Source organism: Leptodactylus fuscus, chromosome 2 (assembly GCF_031893055.1).
Source record: "Leptodactylus fuscus isolate aLepFus1 chromosome 2, aLepFus1.hap2, whole genome shotgun sequence".
Lineage (NCBI taxonomy): Eukaryota > Metazoa > Chordata > Amphibia > Anura > Leptodactylidae > Leptodactylus > Leptodactylus fuscus.
Genome location: NC_134266.1, coordinates 176,031,908 through 176,052,306, shown reverse-complemented (window position 1 = coordinate 176,052,306; position 20,399 = coordinate 176,031,908). Strand labels below are relative to the sequence as shown.

General features: G+C 43.6%; 2 protein-coding genes across 2 annotated transcripts in view; one reads left to right on the top strand and one right to left on the bottom strand.

Moving 5' to 3' along the window:
* The window catches only part of INPP4A (inositol polyphosphate-4-phosphatase type I A), a 528,838-nt gene that overhangs the window by 112,234 nt on the left and 396,205 nt on the right, over positions 1–20,399 (bottom strand). The window lies entirely within an intron of this gene.
* The window catches only part of VWA3B (von Willebrand factor A domain containing 3B), a 130,102-nt gene that overhangs the window by 65,016 nt on the left and 44,687 nt on the right, over positions 1–20,399 (top strand). Inside the window, exons 20-24 of the mRNA XM_075263130.1 lie at positions 6,254–6,372; positions 8,285–8,335; positions 9,632–9,836; positions 17,213–17,333; positions 19,964–20,088. Of these exons, the coding sequence (XP_075119231.1) occupies positions 6,254–6,372; positions 8,285–8,335; positions 9,632–9,836; positions 17,213–17,333; positions 19,964–20,088 (621 nt within the window). The remainder of the gene's footprint in view (positions 1–6,253; positions 6,373–8,284; positions 8,336–9,631; positions 9,837–17,212; positions 17,334–19,963; positions 20,089–20,399) is intronic.

The following is a 20,399-nucleotide window of genomic DNA, read 5'->3' as shown; positions in this document are numbered from 1 at the left end:
TGCTGTTTCTTCTTCCGTCCGGCGTCTGGAAAGCCGTGTTACTGCAGTTGAATCCTCTGCCTCCTCTGCTTCTGCTCAACTCTCTGTTCAGGACTCTACTCTTCTGGCTCATGCCCGCCAGCTTCAGCGTCTGACTGATACTATTGACGACCTGGAGAACCGCAATAGGCGGAATAACATCCGCGTCCGGGGTCTCCCGGAATCTGTTGACCCTAAGCAGCTGGATGGGACTTTGCGGTCTGTGTTTAACTCGCTCCTGGGTGTTCCACTGGACTCCCCTCTGGAACTTGACCGTGCTCATCGTTCACTGGGCCCACGCATCCCCGAATCCGATGTTCCTAGGGATGTTATTTGTCGGGTTCATCGTTACCAACTGAAAGAGGAGATTATGCGAAAGGCCAGGGACTCGGCCCAGATTCTCTACAAGGATCACCCACTAATGCTTCTACCGGATCTCTCCCGTCTCACCCTGGCTAAACGCAGAGCCCTTAAACCTCTGCTGGATGTCCTGAATCATCACCGTATTCCTTACTACTGGGGTTTCCCGTTTCGACTGCAGGTCCGCAGGGAAGGTCGGCTTCTTGCTCTTCATCGCCCAGAGGAGATCCCTTCTTTTATGCTGGCCTTAGGACTCCCTCTGGTGGACATTTCCAGTTGGCCGTCCTTTGTGGTTAACCCCCCGATACCTCCACCGAAAGCCCAGCGCAAATCCCGCCCTCAGGGGCGCAACCGTGCGTCCGCCGCCTCCGGTGCTCCGCAGGCGCAGGACTCCCTTCCTCCGTGATTTGGGTCTACGGGACTTCTTTTCTTTTCTTTTTCTCTCCTTTTCCCCCTATTCTGGTTTCTTAGGGGCCTCAATTGGGGAGTTGACCTTTGCTACTTTTTACTTGCCTTGATACTTCAATGTATGCTTCCATGCTATGGTATAGTGTAGTATACCCATGTATTGTGTTATATTGTTGCATATTTGTCGTTTTCCATCTATTTCATCCGTTTGAGTCCGGTTGGATTGGTTATGCTACTGTAGATTGCTGTTGTTTTACTTGCCCGGGACCCTCGGGGAGGGGCGGCGCCGTTTTTTAGAAGGCTCGTCTCCTACTGGGGTTCTCGCTCTACTGTGTGGTGCGAGTGTGGTGTTTCTCTGTCACCTTTCCCCACCTTTTCTAGGGCGGTTTTACCTCCCCCACATAGTGGTGTTTTGTTTGTGTTCTATTTTTGATTTTCTTTTTGCTATTTGCCTCTCTCGTCTTTGTCTGGTCTTGTGTCTCCCCCTTGTCCCTCTCTGTCTCTTGTTTTGACGCTCCATTGTCCTGAGTATGGCCACTGTTAACTTGTGCTCTTTTAATGCAAGGGGTCTCAACACTCCCCAGAAACGCAACCAAATTCTGTACCACTTTCATAAATCTCTGTCTCATGTTTTGATTCTCCAGGAAACCCACTTCCGGAAGGATCATATTCCTGATATCCGCAATAGGTATTATCCCACGTGGTTCCACGGCTCCAACCCGTCTTCAAAGTCTAAGGGGGTCTCTATTGCCCTGCATCGCTTCTTTCAACATGAGGTACTGGACTCTGTGCTTGATCCTGAGGGCAGGTTTGTCTTTTTGAAATTGCGCACCGGCGGCGCTGTGGTCACGGTCGCGGGTTGCTATCTCCCCAATCAGCAGCAGATGATGTACTGTAGGTCCCTTCTGGGTAAATTAGCTGACTTCAGTGATGGGGTAGTTCTCCTAGGGGGCGACTTTAATTTTGTCCTAGACCCGTTGACTGATGCTTCTCCCCCTCGGGCGGTGTGCGCTCCGACTCAACTACGTAAACTCCGGTCCTCCCTTCACTCTGACCGTTTGGTTGATGTTTGGCGTATACTTCACCCACAGGGTCGTGATTACACGTACTATTCCCCAGCTCACGGCTCGTACGGTCGCTTGGATTATTTTTTGGTTAGCCATCACGCCCTTTCCTGGTCCCCAAGTGCGCAGATTGGGTCGGTTCTGTGGTCTGACCATGCTCCGGTTTTCCTTTCTCTCGCAATTCCGGGCCTCTCATCGCGTCCCTTTAATTGGCGTCTTAATGATAGTCTCCTTAAAGACGCGACGTGTTGTTCCGCGATCTCAGATGCTATCCGTAACTTTGAAGCTGATCACGCTCAGGATCTGACTCCTCTCCCGATTCGGTGGGAAGCTCTCAAGTGCGTTCTCCGCGGCGTCTTCATACAACACGGTTCGCGTCTCAAAAAAGTGCGGTCGAATGGGATAGCTACCCGACTGGCCCGCATCCATTCTTTGGAATCTGAACATAAGCGGACCTTGGCGTCCTCTACTTTTAATGAACTCCTCAATGCTCGGGAGGACCTTCGTTCCTTTCTTGCAGAAATTTCTATCCGTCAGCGGGATCGGTTGCTGAGGCATTTCTATGAGCATGCGGATAAGTGTAGCCGCCCCCTTGCTCGGCGCCTTCACCCTCGCCTTTCGACGACCTACATTCCGTGCGTTCGGGACCGTACGGCGCGGTTGGTGCATGACCCTCCCTCTATAGCGGGGGCCTTTCGTGAGTTTTTCCAGGATTTGTATAACCTGAAGGGGCATTATGCCGACCTGGACCCGGAGATTGCTCTGGCTAAGATAAGGGATTATGTGGCATCCACCGCTCTCCCTACTTTGGATGCGGAGGATAGGTCCGCCCTTGACTCTCCTTTTACTGAGGAGGAACTGTCGGAGGCCATTCGGTTGACCCCCTTGGGCAAATCTCCGGGCCCTGACGGTTTTACCCCTCGTTTTTTTAAAACCTGTAAAGCTCAGGTGGCCCCTCTCCTTCTTCGCGTGTTTAATAGTCTGGATGCGGATACCCCCTTTGCGAGCCAGTCCCTTTCTGCATCGATAGTGGTTCTTCCTAAACCGGGTAAGGATCCCCATAGTTGCGCGAGTTACCGCCCAATTTCTCTTCTCAACATTGACATTAAGCTCTACGCGAAATTATTGGCAAATCGCCTTTCCCCCTTGATGCCCCGGCTGGTCCATAATGATCAGGTGGGGTTTATCCCGGGTCGCGAAGCGAGGGACAACATTTGTAAGACCCTCTTAGTTACGGGGGAGGCGCGCTCCAGGGGTACCCCCCTATGTCTCCTATCTATCGACGCTGAGAAAGCATTCGATCGCGTCCATTGGGGCTTTTTACGAGCCACCTTGGAACAAGTGAATATTGGCCCTGGCTTTTCGCATAAAGTTCTGTCCCTGTATGGCGACGCCTCGGCGCGGGTTCGTGCTAACGGCCTACTGTCTGATCCCTTCCCCGTGCGCAATGGTACGAGACAGGGCTGCCCCTTATCTCCTTTGCTTTATGCCCTCGTAATGGAACACCTGGCAGTCGCTCTTCGATCCCGCGCGGATATCTCGGGCTTCTCCCTGGGTCGGTCTCAGATCCGTTTAGCTCTCTACGCTGACGATCTTTTACTATATGTTGCTCGGCCGCGCGAGTCGTTCCCTGCAATCCTTGAAGAATTTCGGCGCTATAGTAATGCCTCTAATTTTAGGGTTAACCTCTCCAAGAGCGAGGCCCTTAATATCTCCCTCACTCAGTCGGAGGTCTTGCAGTTGTCCGCCAGTTTCCCTTTTAAGTGGCAACCCAACTCTATTAAATATCTGGGCATTCAGATTCCTACCAACCCCGCTGATCTGGTTACGCTGAACTACCTTCCCCTACTCGAGAGAACTGTTGTCGATTTGCGGGCGTACGGGTCCCTTGGATTATCTTGGTTTGGTCGTATCAATGCATTAAAGATGGATGTAGTGCCCAGATTTCTTTACTTCTTTCAGGCTCTCCCGGTCCCCGTGCCCAGGCGATTTTTTAGGACTCTGCAATCGATGTTCGGTAAATTCGTTTGGGGCTCTTCTCGTAGTAGGATTAAATTCCGGACCCTTACTCGACGCAAGAATAACGGGGGGACGGGGCTCCCCGACCCCTTTTTGTACTACCGCTCAGCGGTGTTGCTACGACTTTTTGACTGGCGTTTTCGGGCCTCGGATAAACAATGGGTTTCCATTGAAGCAGAGCTTCTTTCTGCTCATCTTGCCTCTCTCCCGTGGATCCCTTCTCATTTTCGGCCGGCCCTGCCGCGCGCCTCTCTTCTTTCTTCTCACTTCCTAACTACCTGGGACTCGGTCCGCACTTCTCTTTCCTTGGCCGCGGTCCCGGGCTGTTTAACTCCGCTATTCCGGAATAACATGTTTCCCCCTGGTCGCACTGCCCGTCGATTCCTCTGTTGGTCTGTTGGCGACGATGTCCGGCTTGGGTCTATTGTTAGCTCCTCTTTTCTACCCCCTCTGAGTCTACTACAGGCTTCTTATCCGGACCTCTCTCTCTCATGGCTTGAGTATAATCAGCTCGTCGCGTTCCTTCAACGGTTTTCTTTGCAGCCCATTCTCTCCACTGCCCCGACCACCCTGGAGAAAGAGTTTCTTCGCCCCGTGGTACCGACTCGGGCTCTCTCCATCTTATATGATATTCTCCTAACGGCCTCTGCCCGGGTCTCCCTCCATTTACCAGGGCATGGGACTCTGACCTGTGCTCCCGTTTATCTGCTGCTGATTGGGAACGCTCCTTTATCTTGACCCACAAACTTCCTATGCCCTGTATTGCGCAAGAGAAGAATTATAAGATTTTGTCTCGCTGGTACCGTTGTCCAACCCTTTTGCACCGCATTTTTCCTTCTGTGCCGGAGGAGTGTTGGCGCTGTGGATCCGCGGTGGGATCCCTCCTTCATATTTGGTGGGACTGCGGAAAGATTCAGGAGTTTTGGTCGTCTATCTTCTCCCTGTATTCTCAGGTTAGTGGTCGCAGTGTGTCCCCCTCCCCCCAATTGGCCCTCCTCTCTCTTATTCCTGGAAAGATTTCCAGGGTAAAGGGCGACTTGCTGCGCCACTTTCTTACAGCTGCCCGAACGGTCATTCCACGCCATTGGCGCAGCGCAGTAGTTCCCTCCTTATCAGAGTGGCTTCACGAATTTCTCCTCATTAGGAGGATGAGGCTATAGTTGCGGAGGACCTAGTGGACTCGTCTAAATTTGAGTCCCTCTGGCGGCCGTGGATCATATTTCAGGATTCTTCGGAGTTTTCTTCTCTTTTCCCCTAACTTTTCTGGTTTCTTCCTTCTTGGGGTCTCTCTTGGTGTCTTCTTGCTCTTCTTGCTTCTATGTCATTTGCTGTTTTCTTTCTCCCCCTGTGTTTCCGTCCTTGTGGTGTTTTGTCCCTCTTTGGTTGTGTGTTTTGTTGGTCCTGCCCTTGGGGCCGTGTTGTGCCTGTGGTAGCGCCTTCTGTGTGGTTTGGTGTTGTATGCTCATGGTGCATGTTTGTCTTTTTTTTTGGCCCATTTTGGGCGTTGTGTGGTTGTTTTTGCGCTATTAGACCTGCCCATGGTTGGTCCTCATTTTGCGTTATTGCTATACATTGTGGTTTTACATGTTTGTTCCTTTTATTTTGTTGTAAAATTTTCAATAAAATACAGTTTACACATAAAAATAGCCAGTAGTTCATAGGTACGACCTAAAAATAGCCAGTAGTTCATAGTTATGGTACCTATAAATAGCCAGTTGTTTATAGGTACAGTACCTATGGGTACCTATAAATAGCCAGTTGTTTATAGGTACGGTACGTATAAATAGCCAGTTGTTTATAGGTATGGTACCTATGGGTACCTATAAATAGTTTAAAGGTACATACGGTACCTAAAAATAGCCAGTAGTTCATAGGTACGAACTTAAAAATAGCCAGTAGTTCATAGGTACGGTACCTATAAATAGCCAGTTGTTTATAGGTACGGTACCTATGGGTACCTAAAAATAGTTTAAAGGTACGGATGGTACCTAAAAATAGCCAGTAGTTCATAGGTACGACCTATAAATACCCAGTTGTTTATAGGTACGGTACCTATGGGTACCTATAAATAGCCAGTTGTTTATAGGTACGGTACCTATAAATAGTCAGTTGTTTATAGGTATGGTACCTATAAATAGCCACATCCTAAAATAAATGTATGAAGGGAAAATTTTGTAAAACAAAAATAGAATTATATACTCTCCAAAGTGTCTATTTACAGTCACAGTTGTATCAGTGTTCTTGATTTGACTTTTGCAGAATTTCAGTGAGATGTTCAGATTGACTATGCCATGTGATTAGACCCTAAATGTAGCACAATATCTAGATGAAAAACTTTCTTTGTTGGGATTGCACATGATGATAGCCTCTGCTGATTGTTTCAGGTGTTCCCGCTGGCTCATATAAGTGGGAACAGAGAAATTATCACGTTAATTAATCCCCAAGCTGTGAACCTTTCTGGCTACAAGGAAAAGCTCCAGCAAGCAATTCAGTTATATGAAAGGTATAGTTTATAGTATAATAGCTATAATATTTACTCAACCTAGAGAATTAATGGTACTATTCCGTTATCGGGCCAGCAGCAGCGCAGTTCAGCAGCAGCTTTCGGGACAGCAGTTCAGCAGCGGGAATTACAATGACATCCGAGGACTGCTGGCCCGATGCTTGTGCCCAGTAACCAGTACATCGATGACCCCCCTCCCCCATCCTTCTCCTCCTGCCAGTGCTGCCCCCCAGCTCTCCTTACATCTTCCCCGTACCCTCTCCCCGCCACACGACTAGGCCTCACCTCAGCGCTAGTACCGAGACCGAAAGGAAAGACACCGGGGCTCAATCCAGGCCCTGACAAGAAACACGCCGACTATAGGAACGGTGAGCTACAGCGAGCCGGAGGGACAAACTTTCTGCAGCGTCCGGCGGCTATCTAGTAGCATTCATTGCTCAAGATTTACGGTGAGGCCTATTACAGGGAGAGGGTACGGGGCAGATGTAAGAAGAGCTGGGGGGCAGCACTGGAAGGAAGAGGAGGATGAGGGCATCGATCGATGTACTGCCTACTACACACAAGCACGGCCTCTATCATCGGGCCAGCATCGGCTTAGTCATGTGGCGGGGAGAGGGTACGGGGTAGATGTAAGGAGAGCTGGGGGGCAGCACTGGAAGGAGGAGGAGATGGAGGGGGGGTCATTGATGTACTGGCTACTGGGCACAAGCATCGGGCCAGCAGTCCTCGGATGTCATTGTAATTCCCGCTGCTGAACTGAACTGCTGTCCCGAAAGCTGGTGCTGAAATGCGCTGCTGCTGGCCCGATAACGGAATAGTACCGAATTAATTATACTTATAAGACAACCGTGGATGATTTACTGGTGTGTACATGTGTGAGAAGTGGCCTGTTTTTAGCATCACAGCTGGACAAACATGTATTTTTATGGGTTGTTAGGGAATTGCAATAGGAGCAATTCCCTAGTAGCTGCTGGTGAACCCTGGGGGAGGGGCACAATCGACAGTGAGCCCTAAGCTGAATTCCCCCCACTGTCCCTTCCTGCTTGCCGGTCCTATCCTAAGCAAAAGGCGGCAACTGGTCGACGGGCCCTTCCTATATAAGTGACAACATAGAACAAACAAAAGACAAACAACAACAAAGGAAGGTCAGCTAGCCAAGGGTCCAGTAACAGTCGAGCAATGCAGCACAGAATCAAAATCCAAGAGAGAAGTCAAAGGGTGAGCCAGAGGTCAGCAATACAATAGTAGCAGAAGGGGAGCTTATCAGGACAAAGTCACAATAGCCAGCAAGCCAGTGAGGGACGATCTCCTGTATATACAGCACAAGACACAAGACTCGCCTTAGGCTTGATTGGAAGACAGGCTGTCAAACACACAGGAAAGGCTAGCATTAACCATTAAAAGGGCAGAGGGAATCAAAGTGCAGGAGATGGTTGTGGTGGAAATTCAATTACTGAGATAGAGCAGTGTTCATACCTGCTCCACAGCGTGCAAGCGGAGGCTGGCGCAGAGAACCAAACAGGCAGGGACGTTACATGGGTGCTGTGAATTTTTTTCCATGAGCATAAGGGTTTCTGTCTTTCGGGCTCCTAAGTGGAAACCCAAATGCTAGTGTGAATCTAGCGTTAATGCTATGCCCTGGCTAATTTTGAGTGCTTTTAATATGTTGGTGTCCTGCATGACCCAAAAAGCATTTTGATACTGACAGAAGATGTATTCTCATTTCTTTATGTAGATGATAATTTCATGGCTACAATACCACATGTGGCTTGATGCTGTCTTTCATTCGGAATGCAGATCACTCCTCTGGCTTTTCATTTAGCGACCCTTTGAACTGTATAATCTATTTATTTAACTTGTATTAAGCTAATATACTTCACTGTGTACAATCCACTTTTCTATCCTTTACTAGGCGCCTTAATCTAATCGTATGGAGGGCTTTGACCCAGGAGGAAAGAGACAAGTAAGTCCACACTTTAATTTTGAGTGTTTGCTTGTCTCTTATAAGTTAAAGGTTAATAGTAATTGAATCTTTTCTGTTCACCACAAGTAAATTTACAGAACGGAACGTCGCCAATGATGAAGTCGCGGGCAAATGACTACTACCCTGACTACTATAATTACATGTGCATAAGACATTTACAAGGACATCACTGACTCGCTGATGGAATCTGCTTCTGTTATAAGATTTCAACATAGATCAAACAGATGGCAGTGTTAAAGGGGTAGTACCACAAAATAAGCTTATCCCCTATCCCCACTTATCATGATAATGGGGGTTCCTATTCCTTCGTATGAATAGAGTAGAAAGCTGCGATGCATGTGTTTCTTCTTTCATTGTGTTTCTCCGAAAATAAGACCTTCCCCGAAAGTAAGCCCCAGCGTGATTTTTCTGGATTTTTGGACAATGCTTGAAATATAAGACCCTACTCTGAAAATAAGATACAGTAGACCCTTCATCAAAGAATGCAGTCACCCCCAAAAGAATCGGACATTGACTTTAAGTGAGCTATCTGTACAAGATGGCACTAGTGAGATAGCTCTCCACATCAATAAGGGTTGACTACCGCTAGTTCTGGGCTCTCACACACAGATCGAGTAGTCCTACTGGCATCACTCCATTGTGGCTCACTTGTGGTTATCAGGAGAAGCCAACTGATACACTTAGCTGCAGTGGAAGGCTGATGCAATGGCCAAGGATCAGACAATGACATGCCTTTGACAGGAGTGACTCAGATCTGTGTTTAAGATCCCATCCACTATTGGCACTTACAGACTCTAATTGTATTGGGTGTAAGGGGGTCTGGTAAGTGGACTGTTGTTTATGGAAAATAAATAAGACATCCCATGAAAATAAGCCCTAACCCATCTTTTGGACCAAAAAAATCATATAAGACCCTGCCTTAGTTTAATAGAAACACGGTATATTACTCACCTACTTCTGCCTGTCCCTTTGAGTTGACTGATATGGCAATACACACGAATGACTACTGCACCATTGAAACTGGGGGATTCAGGACCTCCATTCTCATAATTGGTGGGGGTTCCACCAGGCAAACCATCCCCAATCTGACATGTTTTCCTTATTTCTGTGGTATCTGCAGGAGAAAAAAACCCTCCATTCTGTGTTTGCTGGATAGTTGGTTACTTTTGAGCTATGAGATTTTGATTGCACAATATTAGATATTAGATATGTATTCATGAGTAAATTCATTATAAGCCATGCTATAAGTATTTAATACATTAATTCTTCTTAAAGCTTTAAAAGTGATGTTCCAGTATCATACTTGGATAATAAAGATGCACTCCTACAAGCTCTAGACAGACTAGGATGGCCTATATCTGCAGAAGATGTGATGTTACTTGAAGATGAAATACAAGCAGGAAAAACATATCTTCAACAGGCTTTGGATCTACAGGAAACAACCAATAAAAAGTCAGTCATTGAAAATTCACATACACAGGTAACATGTAATTTGGTTCTACAATATCTTACAATACAATAAAAATGTAAGAATTCAGAGGCTGAATATAAAATCCTTCTGTAGAATATCAAATAAACTAAACAACCATGTGGAATAAGCCTTCGTCAGGGTCTGGGGTGGCTAGGTGGGATGGCATAGACACAAAAGTTCAGATTCTTTAGTCCAAAACAAAAGTAGAGTTTATTTTCACTCAAAAAGGCAGTGCAGCAACAAAAAAAAACAATTAAAAAAAAAATACCTGCCCGGCTAGGCTCTAACTAAACATAGAATAGGTTACCTCACCTAGAATAACAGAAATCCAAAAGCCAGTAGAATCATTCAGGACACAGCTCCAAAAATATGACCTCTCTGTTTGGCACTCCAGCCAAGCTCTGCCAAAGGTCTGCTCCTGGAGCTGACTTCTTAATCCTCCTTGACGAGGAGACTCTCAACAGCTGAGTCGCTGCCGGAACATCCCCAAAGTGTGGACTGGAGGGGGGTGGAATGACAGGTCCCACTACCAACCTACCTGCCATTCCTAAAAAGCCAGCCCAGTAACCGGAACTTTGAAATAACCCTCAGCAGATAAAATTATCTGCTGAGAACCAGTCTTTCTGAAGTTTTCTCATCTCACCCACCTGAGTAGTCTGGGTGAGATGTACACCCCCTCCATTATCTGACCAGCCATCGGCTTACACCTTACACTGGCTATGGACATGATATTTTTGACTACAGGTCCCACCACTTTTATCAGAATATAGTAAAGTGCTTAAATGTACAGCCCCACAGAGATGGCACATTGTGGTTTGTGATCTTGCTTGTGATCCTATGATTCCTCTGCAGTGGCCACTTATCTCTTAACATCCGTTTGGCTGACTAGGCATGGTAATGGAGGGATGGGAATGAAAACTGATGCATAGCCTTAGACTACAGCATTACTAAAAATGCCATATACCTTAAAAAGGCATGTCTTTGTTTTTCAACCAATGTAAATAGATTGTATAAATGATAACAAACATAAACTCCTTACAAATAGTGAAATCATAACATTATCTGATTAAAGTCAATGAGAAAAACAGGTCTTTTCGCATAAAGTTTTTCCCATTGAGTTCAGTGATAACCAATTGTAAAATGATTGATTCGGGTTCACTTATTTTATTGTAATAAGATTTTTAACCCCTTCCCGCCGATGGCATTTTTTGATTTTCGTTTTTCGTTTTTGACTCCCCTCCTTCTAAACCCCATAACTTTTTTATTTCTCCGCTCCCAGAGCCATATGAGGTCTTAATTTTTGCGGGACAAATTTTTCTTCATGGTGCTACCATTAATTATTCTATATAATGTACTGGGAAGCAGGAAAAAAATTCAGAATGGGGTGGATTTGAAGAAAAAATGCATTTCTGCGACTTTCTTACGGGCTTTGGTTTTACGGCGTTCACTGTGCAGCCAAAATGACATCTCCCCTATATTCTGTGTTTCGGTACAGTTCCAGGGATACCAAATTTATATGGTTTTATTTACATTTTGACCCCTAAAAAAAATTCCAAAACTGTGTTAAAAAATTTTTTTCCTAAAAGTCGCCATATTCCGACAGCCGTAACTTTTTTATATGTAAGTGTACGGGGATGCATAGGGCGTCTTTTTTTGCGGGGTCAGGTGTACTTTTTAGTTCTACCATTTTCGGGAAATGTTATTGCTTTGATCACTTTTTATTCAAATTTTTATCAGAATCAAAACAGTGAAAAAACGGCGGTTTGGCACTTTCGACTATTTTTCCCGCTACGGCGTTTACCGAACAGGAAAAATATTTTTATAGATTTGTAGAGCGGGCGATTTCGGACGCGGGGATACCTAACATGTATATGTTTCACAGTTTTTAACTACTTTTATATGTGTTCTAGGGAAAGGGGGGTGATTTGAACTTTTAATTCTCTTTATATTTTTTTATATTTTTTTTAACTTTTTTTTTTTTTTGCATTTATTAGACCCCCTAGGGGTGTTGAACCCCAGGGGGTCTGATCACTAATGCAATGCATTACAATGCTAATGCATTGTAATGCATTGCAAAAAAGCATCCTTTCTTTTGCAGGCTGCATAGACCAGCCTGCAAAAGAGAGGATTTGCAGACAAGCCTGGGAGCCTGTACAAGGCTCCCGGCTGTCATGGCAACGGGACGTCAGCCCTGGAGCATGCTCCAGGAGCCGGCGATCCCGGCCAAAATGGCGGCGCCCATGCGCCGCCGGGAAAATGGCGCCTCCAGCGCCTTTGACCGCGGCGCCGGAGGGGTTAATGCCTCCGATCGGTCCGGGGACCGATCGGAGGCATTAGAGCCGGTTGTCTACTGCTTAAAGCAGTAGACACCCGACGGCTATGGCGGCCGCCCGGCTCCCGGGCGGTCGCCATAGTTACAGACCCGACATGTGCTGTACTATTACGGCGCATGTCGGGAAGGGGTTAAATACAACATGAAGCCATTGCAAGCCACATTTTCTTAGGTATGTAGATTACGTATACTGAAAGAAGTGATGTGTTCCAATACAGTTTGGCGTCAAACTAGTGAGATCCATTAATGGATAACTTGGGTATAAAAATGCATGAAAAATTGAACTAAATGGATATTTTTACTTTGAAATTCCTTATATTGTTTAAAGTCAGCCACAAAGGTCCTTCTAGAAGATATTTCATACCAAGTGTAAGATGATTTATGTTACAATGCACATTTAAGGTTAATTCTGCTCATCTTTGTTTCTTGCAATGAACACTTGACAGCTACTTCAGTCAGTGATATAGCTGTATTCAAGGTCATTGTTCTTGTGATAAATGGCTTCTATTCGGGTTTTGAACCTCTATTTTTCCAGAATATGTGGCACTGAGCACATTGATGAATGTGCTGTGCTTTGTGACACTGCAGTGTACCCTCAGAATTCCATAATAGACATTCATTTAGATACATTGTCCATGTGTTATATTGACATTACTCATTTAAAGAAGTATTAGCTTCTTCTCACATTTTTGGGAGTTGAGACACCAGCGGATGTATTGGATTATCAGTTCCATTTCAGAGGAGAGATACATGATACAAACCATTTTAGTGCTTATTTTCTTTGGCCCAGTCAAAATCACTGAGATCCTTTAAGGGGTTGGCCACTTTCAGACCAATATTGAGAAACAAATGGTATGGTTTGAATAATAAAACGTTGTACAATTTTCCAATACGCTTTCTGTAGCAATTCCTCACAGTTTTCTAGATCTCTGCCTGCTGTCATTCATTCTGTTACTTCTAGTGGATAAAACTCTGACCATGGTCATGTGATTTACGGTCCATGGTCATGTGATAAGCACACAGGTGTACAGCTCGTTATAGTCGCAGCACAATAATCAGACAGCTGTATATATATTCATCCTTCAGAAATTGTTTGTAGTTATATCTGAAGAAGAAGCCAAAGAGCTTTGAAATGTTAGATTCTGTCATCATTAAGAGTTAGCCATTAAAAAAGGTATCATCTACTGAAGACTCTCAAGTTTTTTGTTTTTTATATTTCATACCCACTGGCTAACATGGTACAAAAACAAACATTTTCTTCTTTATACCAAATGGAGGATACCAGAATCTACCAGATTTTTATGGACCTAAAGACACTTCTGAAGAAACGGGCACAACTGCACAGCGACATCTTCTTCCCATCTAAATGCAAAAAAGAGAAATTAATTCCTAAAGGACTCAGGTTCACAAACCCCATCTCATATACATACAATACTCACTATGCACAAAACTTGTGTTATAGAACTTCAGAGAGACTGAGGAACCACCTTATACATCACTTCTACAGCATCAAGAAGTGTTGTATAAAGAATGGAACAATATCGAAGAAAGTTCCAGGATAACATTGCTACAATACTATGATAAACTGCAGATATCTCTAATCCACAATAAAAGAAAGAAACTCCACAGACTGAGACTTGCTGCTGGATTCTACAAAAATACACACAAAGCAAAATATATACCTAACAACTGGGACCGCTCACACGCGGATTTGGAAACACAGAACTGTGTTATCAATCTCTCTACTTATGAACCCACCAAAGCAGAATTTGGGGTACTCTCCAGGGGACTTTCATTTTCTCCTACTAAAACCATGGATAAAATTGAACTTTGCAGTGACATGGAGGATTTTTTCAGGAGACTGCGCCTGAGGGAATATTTTCATGACACAGATGACACAGAAGAGACCCAACCTACTCCTTCAGAGGGTCCAATCTTAGCAAAAAGGAGACATCTTATTGGACACATCCAACTGGATGAAATTTTGATCTGGATAATTACATAGACTGTTTCAGACACGTGGTCAAATCAACTATACTGGATACAAACAAAAGACTGCCGTCTAACATCAGTGCCCAGGAAAGAAGGGCCATACAATCCCTGAGAAATAACAAAGACATCCTCATTAAGCCAGCGGACAAAGGTGGTGCCATAGTCATGATGAACACATCAGACTACATACAGGAAGCACACAGACAACTGACTGATACACACTATTACTCCAAATTGGATTCAGACCCCGCAGCGGAATACTCAAAAAAACTGAAAAAGGTTATCTCCGGCTTATCTAATGGAGCAGAAAGCCTAAGCGGCCTCATACCAGCAAGTCCAAGAACGGGAACTTTTATATGCTTCACAAACCTGGGAACCCAGGGAGACCAATCATTTCATGTGTTGGCACCCTCACTGAACAGATTTCTGGATGGGTGGAGGGTACTCTTAAACCCTTAGTGAAGGATACAGGTACCTTCAGGACACCACAGACCTATGAAATAAACTATCCACTATAGGTCCCCTTCCAGATGGAACCATCCTGGCCACCATGGATGTAGAATCCTTGTACTCCAACATCCCACACCAGGACGGTATAAACACCTGCCAGTTTTTCATGGAAAAGCGAGGTATGAACGCTGAATCGATGGTGAAACTGACAAAATTCATACTCACCCACAATTACTTTTCTTTTGGTGACTGCATCTATCTACAGCAGATCGGCACCGCAATGGGAAGTAAAATGGTGCCATAGTACGCTAATCTCTTCATGGCCAAGCTTGAGAGTGACTTTCTAACCACCTGCACCACCAGGTCTCTGGCCTACTACCGTTTCATTGACGATATCCTAATCATTTGGACTGGGTCTGAACAACAGCTGAAAACCTTCCATGAACAATTCAACTAGTTCCATCCCACCATCAACCTGATGCTCAATCACTCCTTCTCTGAAATAAACTTCCTGGACGCAGTCATCAAGATACAGGACAACAAAATTGAGACATCACTGTATCGGAAGCCGATTGACCACCCTACCTACCTAAGATGGGATAGCTTTCATCCTTAACACATAAAGAACTCCATTGTGTACAGCCAGGCCATCAGATATCATAGCATATGTTCAAACCCTGCAGATAGAGACGAACACCTTGGAGGCCTCAAAAAACACATTCTTGAGGCAAGGTTACCATACAAGAACAGTTGAAAACCAAATCACCAGGGCCACCAGAATACCAAGATCGGATTTATTAAAATACAATACCAAACAGGAAAACAATCGGGTGCCCCTGGTCATCACATATAACCCCCACCTGGAGACACTGACAGGAATCACACGCAAACTACATCCACTACTGCAAAAAGATAACCGTCTAAAATCCATATTTCCAGACCCTCCTCTTCTGTGCTATAGACAGCCACCAAACCTCAGAAATATGGTTGTTAGCAGCTCACTGTCACCTCCAACTAACACAGCAACATTCCCATGCGGACAGAAAAGGTGCAAAACCTGCCCTCACATACTGACCACTGACAGGATAGAGATACCAAACTCTAACAGGGAATATAAAATCCCAGGTACGTTCACCTGCAACACACCTAATGTATTTAATAATGTGCACCAAATTTCCATTGAAAATCTGTATGTTGGAGAGACCGGTCAGAAGCTCAGAATGAGAATTAATTCACATCGCTATACAATTAGAGAACAAAGGATGGACCTTCCTGTGCCAAAACATTTCTGCAATAATGATCAGAATATCACCAATGACATGAAAATTTTGGTTTTAAGAGGGAATTTTAAATCAAGGAAAGAGCGACGGATTTATGAGTACAAGTGCATGACCTTATTTAACACTCTGGAGAATGGAATGAATGTCTCCCATGGGTTCATGTCATTCTATAGAAATCACTGAACTAAGACAGCCATAAAGATAAGAACCTGGGAACTGTGAATTGTTTACATGTATATACTAATAAGCCTCTTCCCCCCTCCCTCCTGAAATCCTATCCCTATGTGTCCTGTTGTACATAAATATGCATCCTTCAGAAATTGTTTTTAGTTATATCTGAAGAAGAAGCCAAATAACTTCTAAACATTATATTCTGTCATCATTATGAGTTAGCCATTAAAAAAAAGTATCATCTACTGAAGACTCTCAAGTTTTTTGTTTTTTATATTGGTAATCAGCTGTGCAACTGTGTACTCATCACATGACCATGGACTGTAAATCACATGACTATGGTCAAACTTTTATCCACTAGAAGTAACAGAATGAATGACAGCAAGCAGAGATCTAGAAAACTGTGAGGAATTGATGCAGAAAGCATATTGGAAAATTGTATATCTTTTTATTGTACAAACAATAACATTTGTGTCTCAATATTGGTCTGAAAGTGGCCAATCCCTTTAACTTTTTTCCTGACTCTAACACAACAGCTTTGAGAACTGCCTAATACAGGCCAACCGCTTGACAATACCACAAGATAATCTGTGTTATTCACCTAGTTTTAATATTATGGCAGATTGTGCATAATATAATGAAACTGTAAATATGTCACAGGAAATCTAGTCTAAACAAATAAGTGGTGTTTACATGAACATAGTGAACACAATAAATCATATATTAGGGTCAGTTCACACGTGAGCAAAGGGGAGGTTTTTGACAGCGGATTTTGCTTCAAAAACCGCCCCTTTACAATGGTGGTCTATGCAGACCGCCGGGCTTCTTTTTTCCGCTAGCGGCGGGCTGCTGCTAGCGGAGAATAGAAGCCACATGTCCTTTCTTCAGGCAGAAGCCGCGGCGCGCTGGACCATTCATTCATTTGAGCCGACATAGGAGGGGAATGCCGCGACCGCGATGGTCGTGGCAGGCGGGTTTTGACCAGAGAGAGCCGCGTCTCGCCGCGTCTCTCTCTGTGTCAAAACCCGCGCGGACCCCCAACGCGTGAACTAGCCCTTACAAAGAAAACATTTCAAGTACAATTTCACTTTCTGATGACTCTCTGGCCACTGTTTGTCCCCTGTTACTTATTGATACATATTTATTGATATGAATAACAGACCAAGCAAGAAGAGAATGAAAAACAAAAGATGAAGCAGAAGCCAAAGAGAAAAATTTTGGATCCACTAAGAGGTCAGAAAGTCATTGCAAGATCTGAGATTGATGGATTTTACTATACAGGTATGAAATAATGTTACAATCTACTTAGACTTAGTGGAAATATGTTTAGATATAGTGGAAATAAAGAAATATACATATATATATATATATATATATATATATATATATATATATATACACAGTCCTATGAAAAAGTTTGGGCACCCCTATTAATCTTAATCATTTTTAGTTCTAAATATTTTGGTGTTTGCAACAGCCATTTCAGTTTGATATATCTAATAACTGATGGACACAGTAATATTTCAGGATTGAAATGAGGTTTATTGTACTAACAGAAAATGCGCAATATGCATTAAACCAAAATTTGACCGGTGCAAAAGTATGGGCACCTCAACAGAAAAGTGACATTAATATTTAGTAGATCCTCCTTTTGCAAAGATAACAGCCTCTAGTCGCTTCCTGTAGCTTTTAATCAGTTCCTGGATCCTGGATAAAGGTATTTTGGACAAACAATTCAAGTTCAGTTAAGTTAGATGGTCGCCGAGCATGGACAGCCCGCTTCAAATCATCCCACAGATGTTCAATGATATTCAAGTCTGGGGACTGGGATGGCCATTCCAGAACATTGTAATTGTTCCTCTGCATGAATGCCTGAGGATTTGGAGCGGTGTTTTGGATCATTGTCTTGCTGAAATATCCATCCCCGGCGTAACTTCAACTTTGTCACTGATTCTTGAACATTATTCTCAAGAATCTGCTGATACTGAGTGGAATCCATGCGACCCTCAACTTTAACAAGATTCCCGATGCCGGCATTGGCCACACAGCCCCAACGCATGATGGAACCTCCACCAAATTTTACAGTGGGTAGCATGTGTTTTTCTTGGAATGCTGTTTCTTTTTGGACGCCATGCATAACGCCTTTTTTTATAACCAAACAACTCAATTTTTGTTTCCAAAATGAAGCTGCCTTGTCCAAATGTGCTTTTTATACCTCAGGCAACTCTATTTGTGGCGTACGTGCAGAAACGGCTTCTTTCTCATCACTCTCCCATACAGCTTCTATTTGTGCAAAGTGCGCTGTATAGTTGACCGATGCACAGTGACACCATCTGCAGCAAGATGATGCTGCAGCTCTTTGGAGGTGGTCTGTGGATTGTCCTTGACTGTTCTCACCATTCTTCTTCTCTGCCTTTCTGATATTTTTCTTGGCCTTCCACTTCTGGGCTTAACAAGAACTGTCCCTGTGGTCTTCCATTTCCTTACTATGTTCCTCACAGTGGAAACTGACAGGTTAAATCTCTGAGACAGCTTTTTGTATCCTTCCGCTGAACAACTATGTTGAACAATCTTTGTTTTCAGATCATTTGAGAGTTGTTTTGAGTAGCCCATGATGCCACTCTTCAGAGGAGATTCAAATAGTAGAACAACTTGCAATTGGCCACCTTAAATACCTTTTCTCATGATTGGATACACCTGGCTATGAAGTTCAAAGCTCAGTGAGGTTACAAAACCAATTTTGTGCTTCAGTAAGTCAGTAAAAAGTAGTTAGGAGTATTCAAATCAATAAAATGATAAGGGTGCCCATACTTTTGCACCGGTCAAATTTTGGTTTAATGCATATTGCGCATTTTCTGTTAGTACAATAAACCTCATTTCAATCCTGAAATATTACTGTGTCCATCAGTTATTAGATATATCAAACTGAAATGGCTGTTGCAAACACCAAAATATTTAGAACTAAAAATGATTAAGATTAATAGGGGTGCCCAAACTTTTTCATAGGACTGTATATATATACACACACATTGTATATATGATGTCATTCTGTACAAGTTTTCTTGTCCTTTTCTGACTGCATAAGCTTCATTAAAGTGAGTCTGTCAACAGTAAATCAGTTATAAACCGAATCCCAGCACCTTTAAAGCTAATTCTACAAGTTTCATGTAAATCACAGATGTATAAATATGCAAATAAGGGGAAAAGTGCTTTGCCTGGGAATCTAGAGATGAGACTAAAGCCCCAGCAAGCTGCATTACTCCCAAATCACTTTCCCCCTCATTTTTATTTGAGTAAAAGGGGGATTTACATGGATATGGGTCTCCAAAACTGAATAACAGAGGCATATTTGAGAACTGTAGATTCAAATCTACAAAGTACTGGGATTAGGATTATAAACAATTTACTGCTTTCAGACTTCCTTAAAAAGCTTATTTAGAACGTATTGTATCCATCTATAACAGTCAAGTACACAAATACATCTCAACTAGCACTATAGGGCACTATTTTCAAATACATTATGGGGATGGGGATAATGTTCCTCCTTAAGGAGAAACCACCTATTGGGTGTGTGGAGACTTATACAGCCATAGTCGCTCCACTGCAAGGGAACATGGGAGGAATATGCAAATCAGGGTGCTCCAGCAGATAAGGCCACACCCCACACAAAATTTTGTTGATGGGAGATTTCATTTAAGCTTGCAACAACCCACTGTTCTTTGTATATTGTATTGTTATTTTTTTATGAACTATCATGTGGTTTCTCTAGTGTCAGCAGCATGATGGAATAAAATAGGCAGCTTTAGGTTGTTTTTTTTTTTTTACTATTTTAATAGCATATTAGCATATTTTAATTCATAATATAAAGGAAATGTTTTCTTTAATTATGCTCAATATGTTTATGCACCCAGGCACTGTGCTCAAAAGTATTAGTTCCAGGACTGCCCTTGTGGATTTCTGGCTAGGAGAAAATGAAGTTGTCCCTGTAAAATTTATAATACAAACCGGAGGAGCTCTGCCCTGCCCAACTCTGAAGGTTTCATTTTTTTTATTTTTTTTGCTATTTGTTATGTTTATTAATGAAATGCAAATGAGAATTCCCATATCAGATATTTTCCAGATATATCCACAGCATATGCTGTAAGTGTCTTATAGATATAGGTCTAACCACTAACCCCCCAGGGACCTCATAACACTGCTGCCACCACACAGCCATCTGAACGGCATCTACCTTCTCCTACTGTCTCTATACCCTTTCCCTCATAGATTGTAAGCTCTTGCTAGCAGGGACCTCTATCCTAGTTGGTCAGTGTTAGTATTGTACTTGTTTTGTGAATTTTGTACATT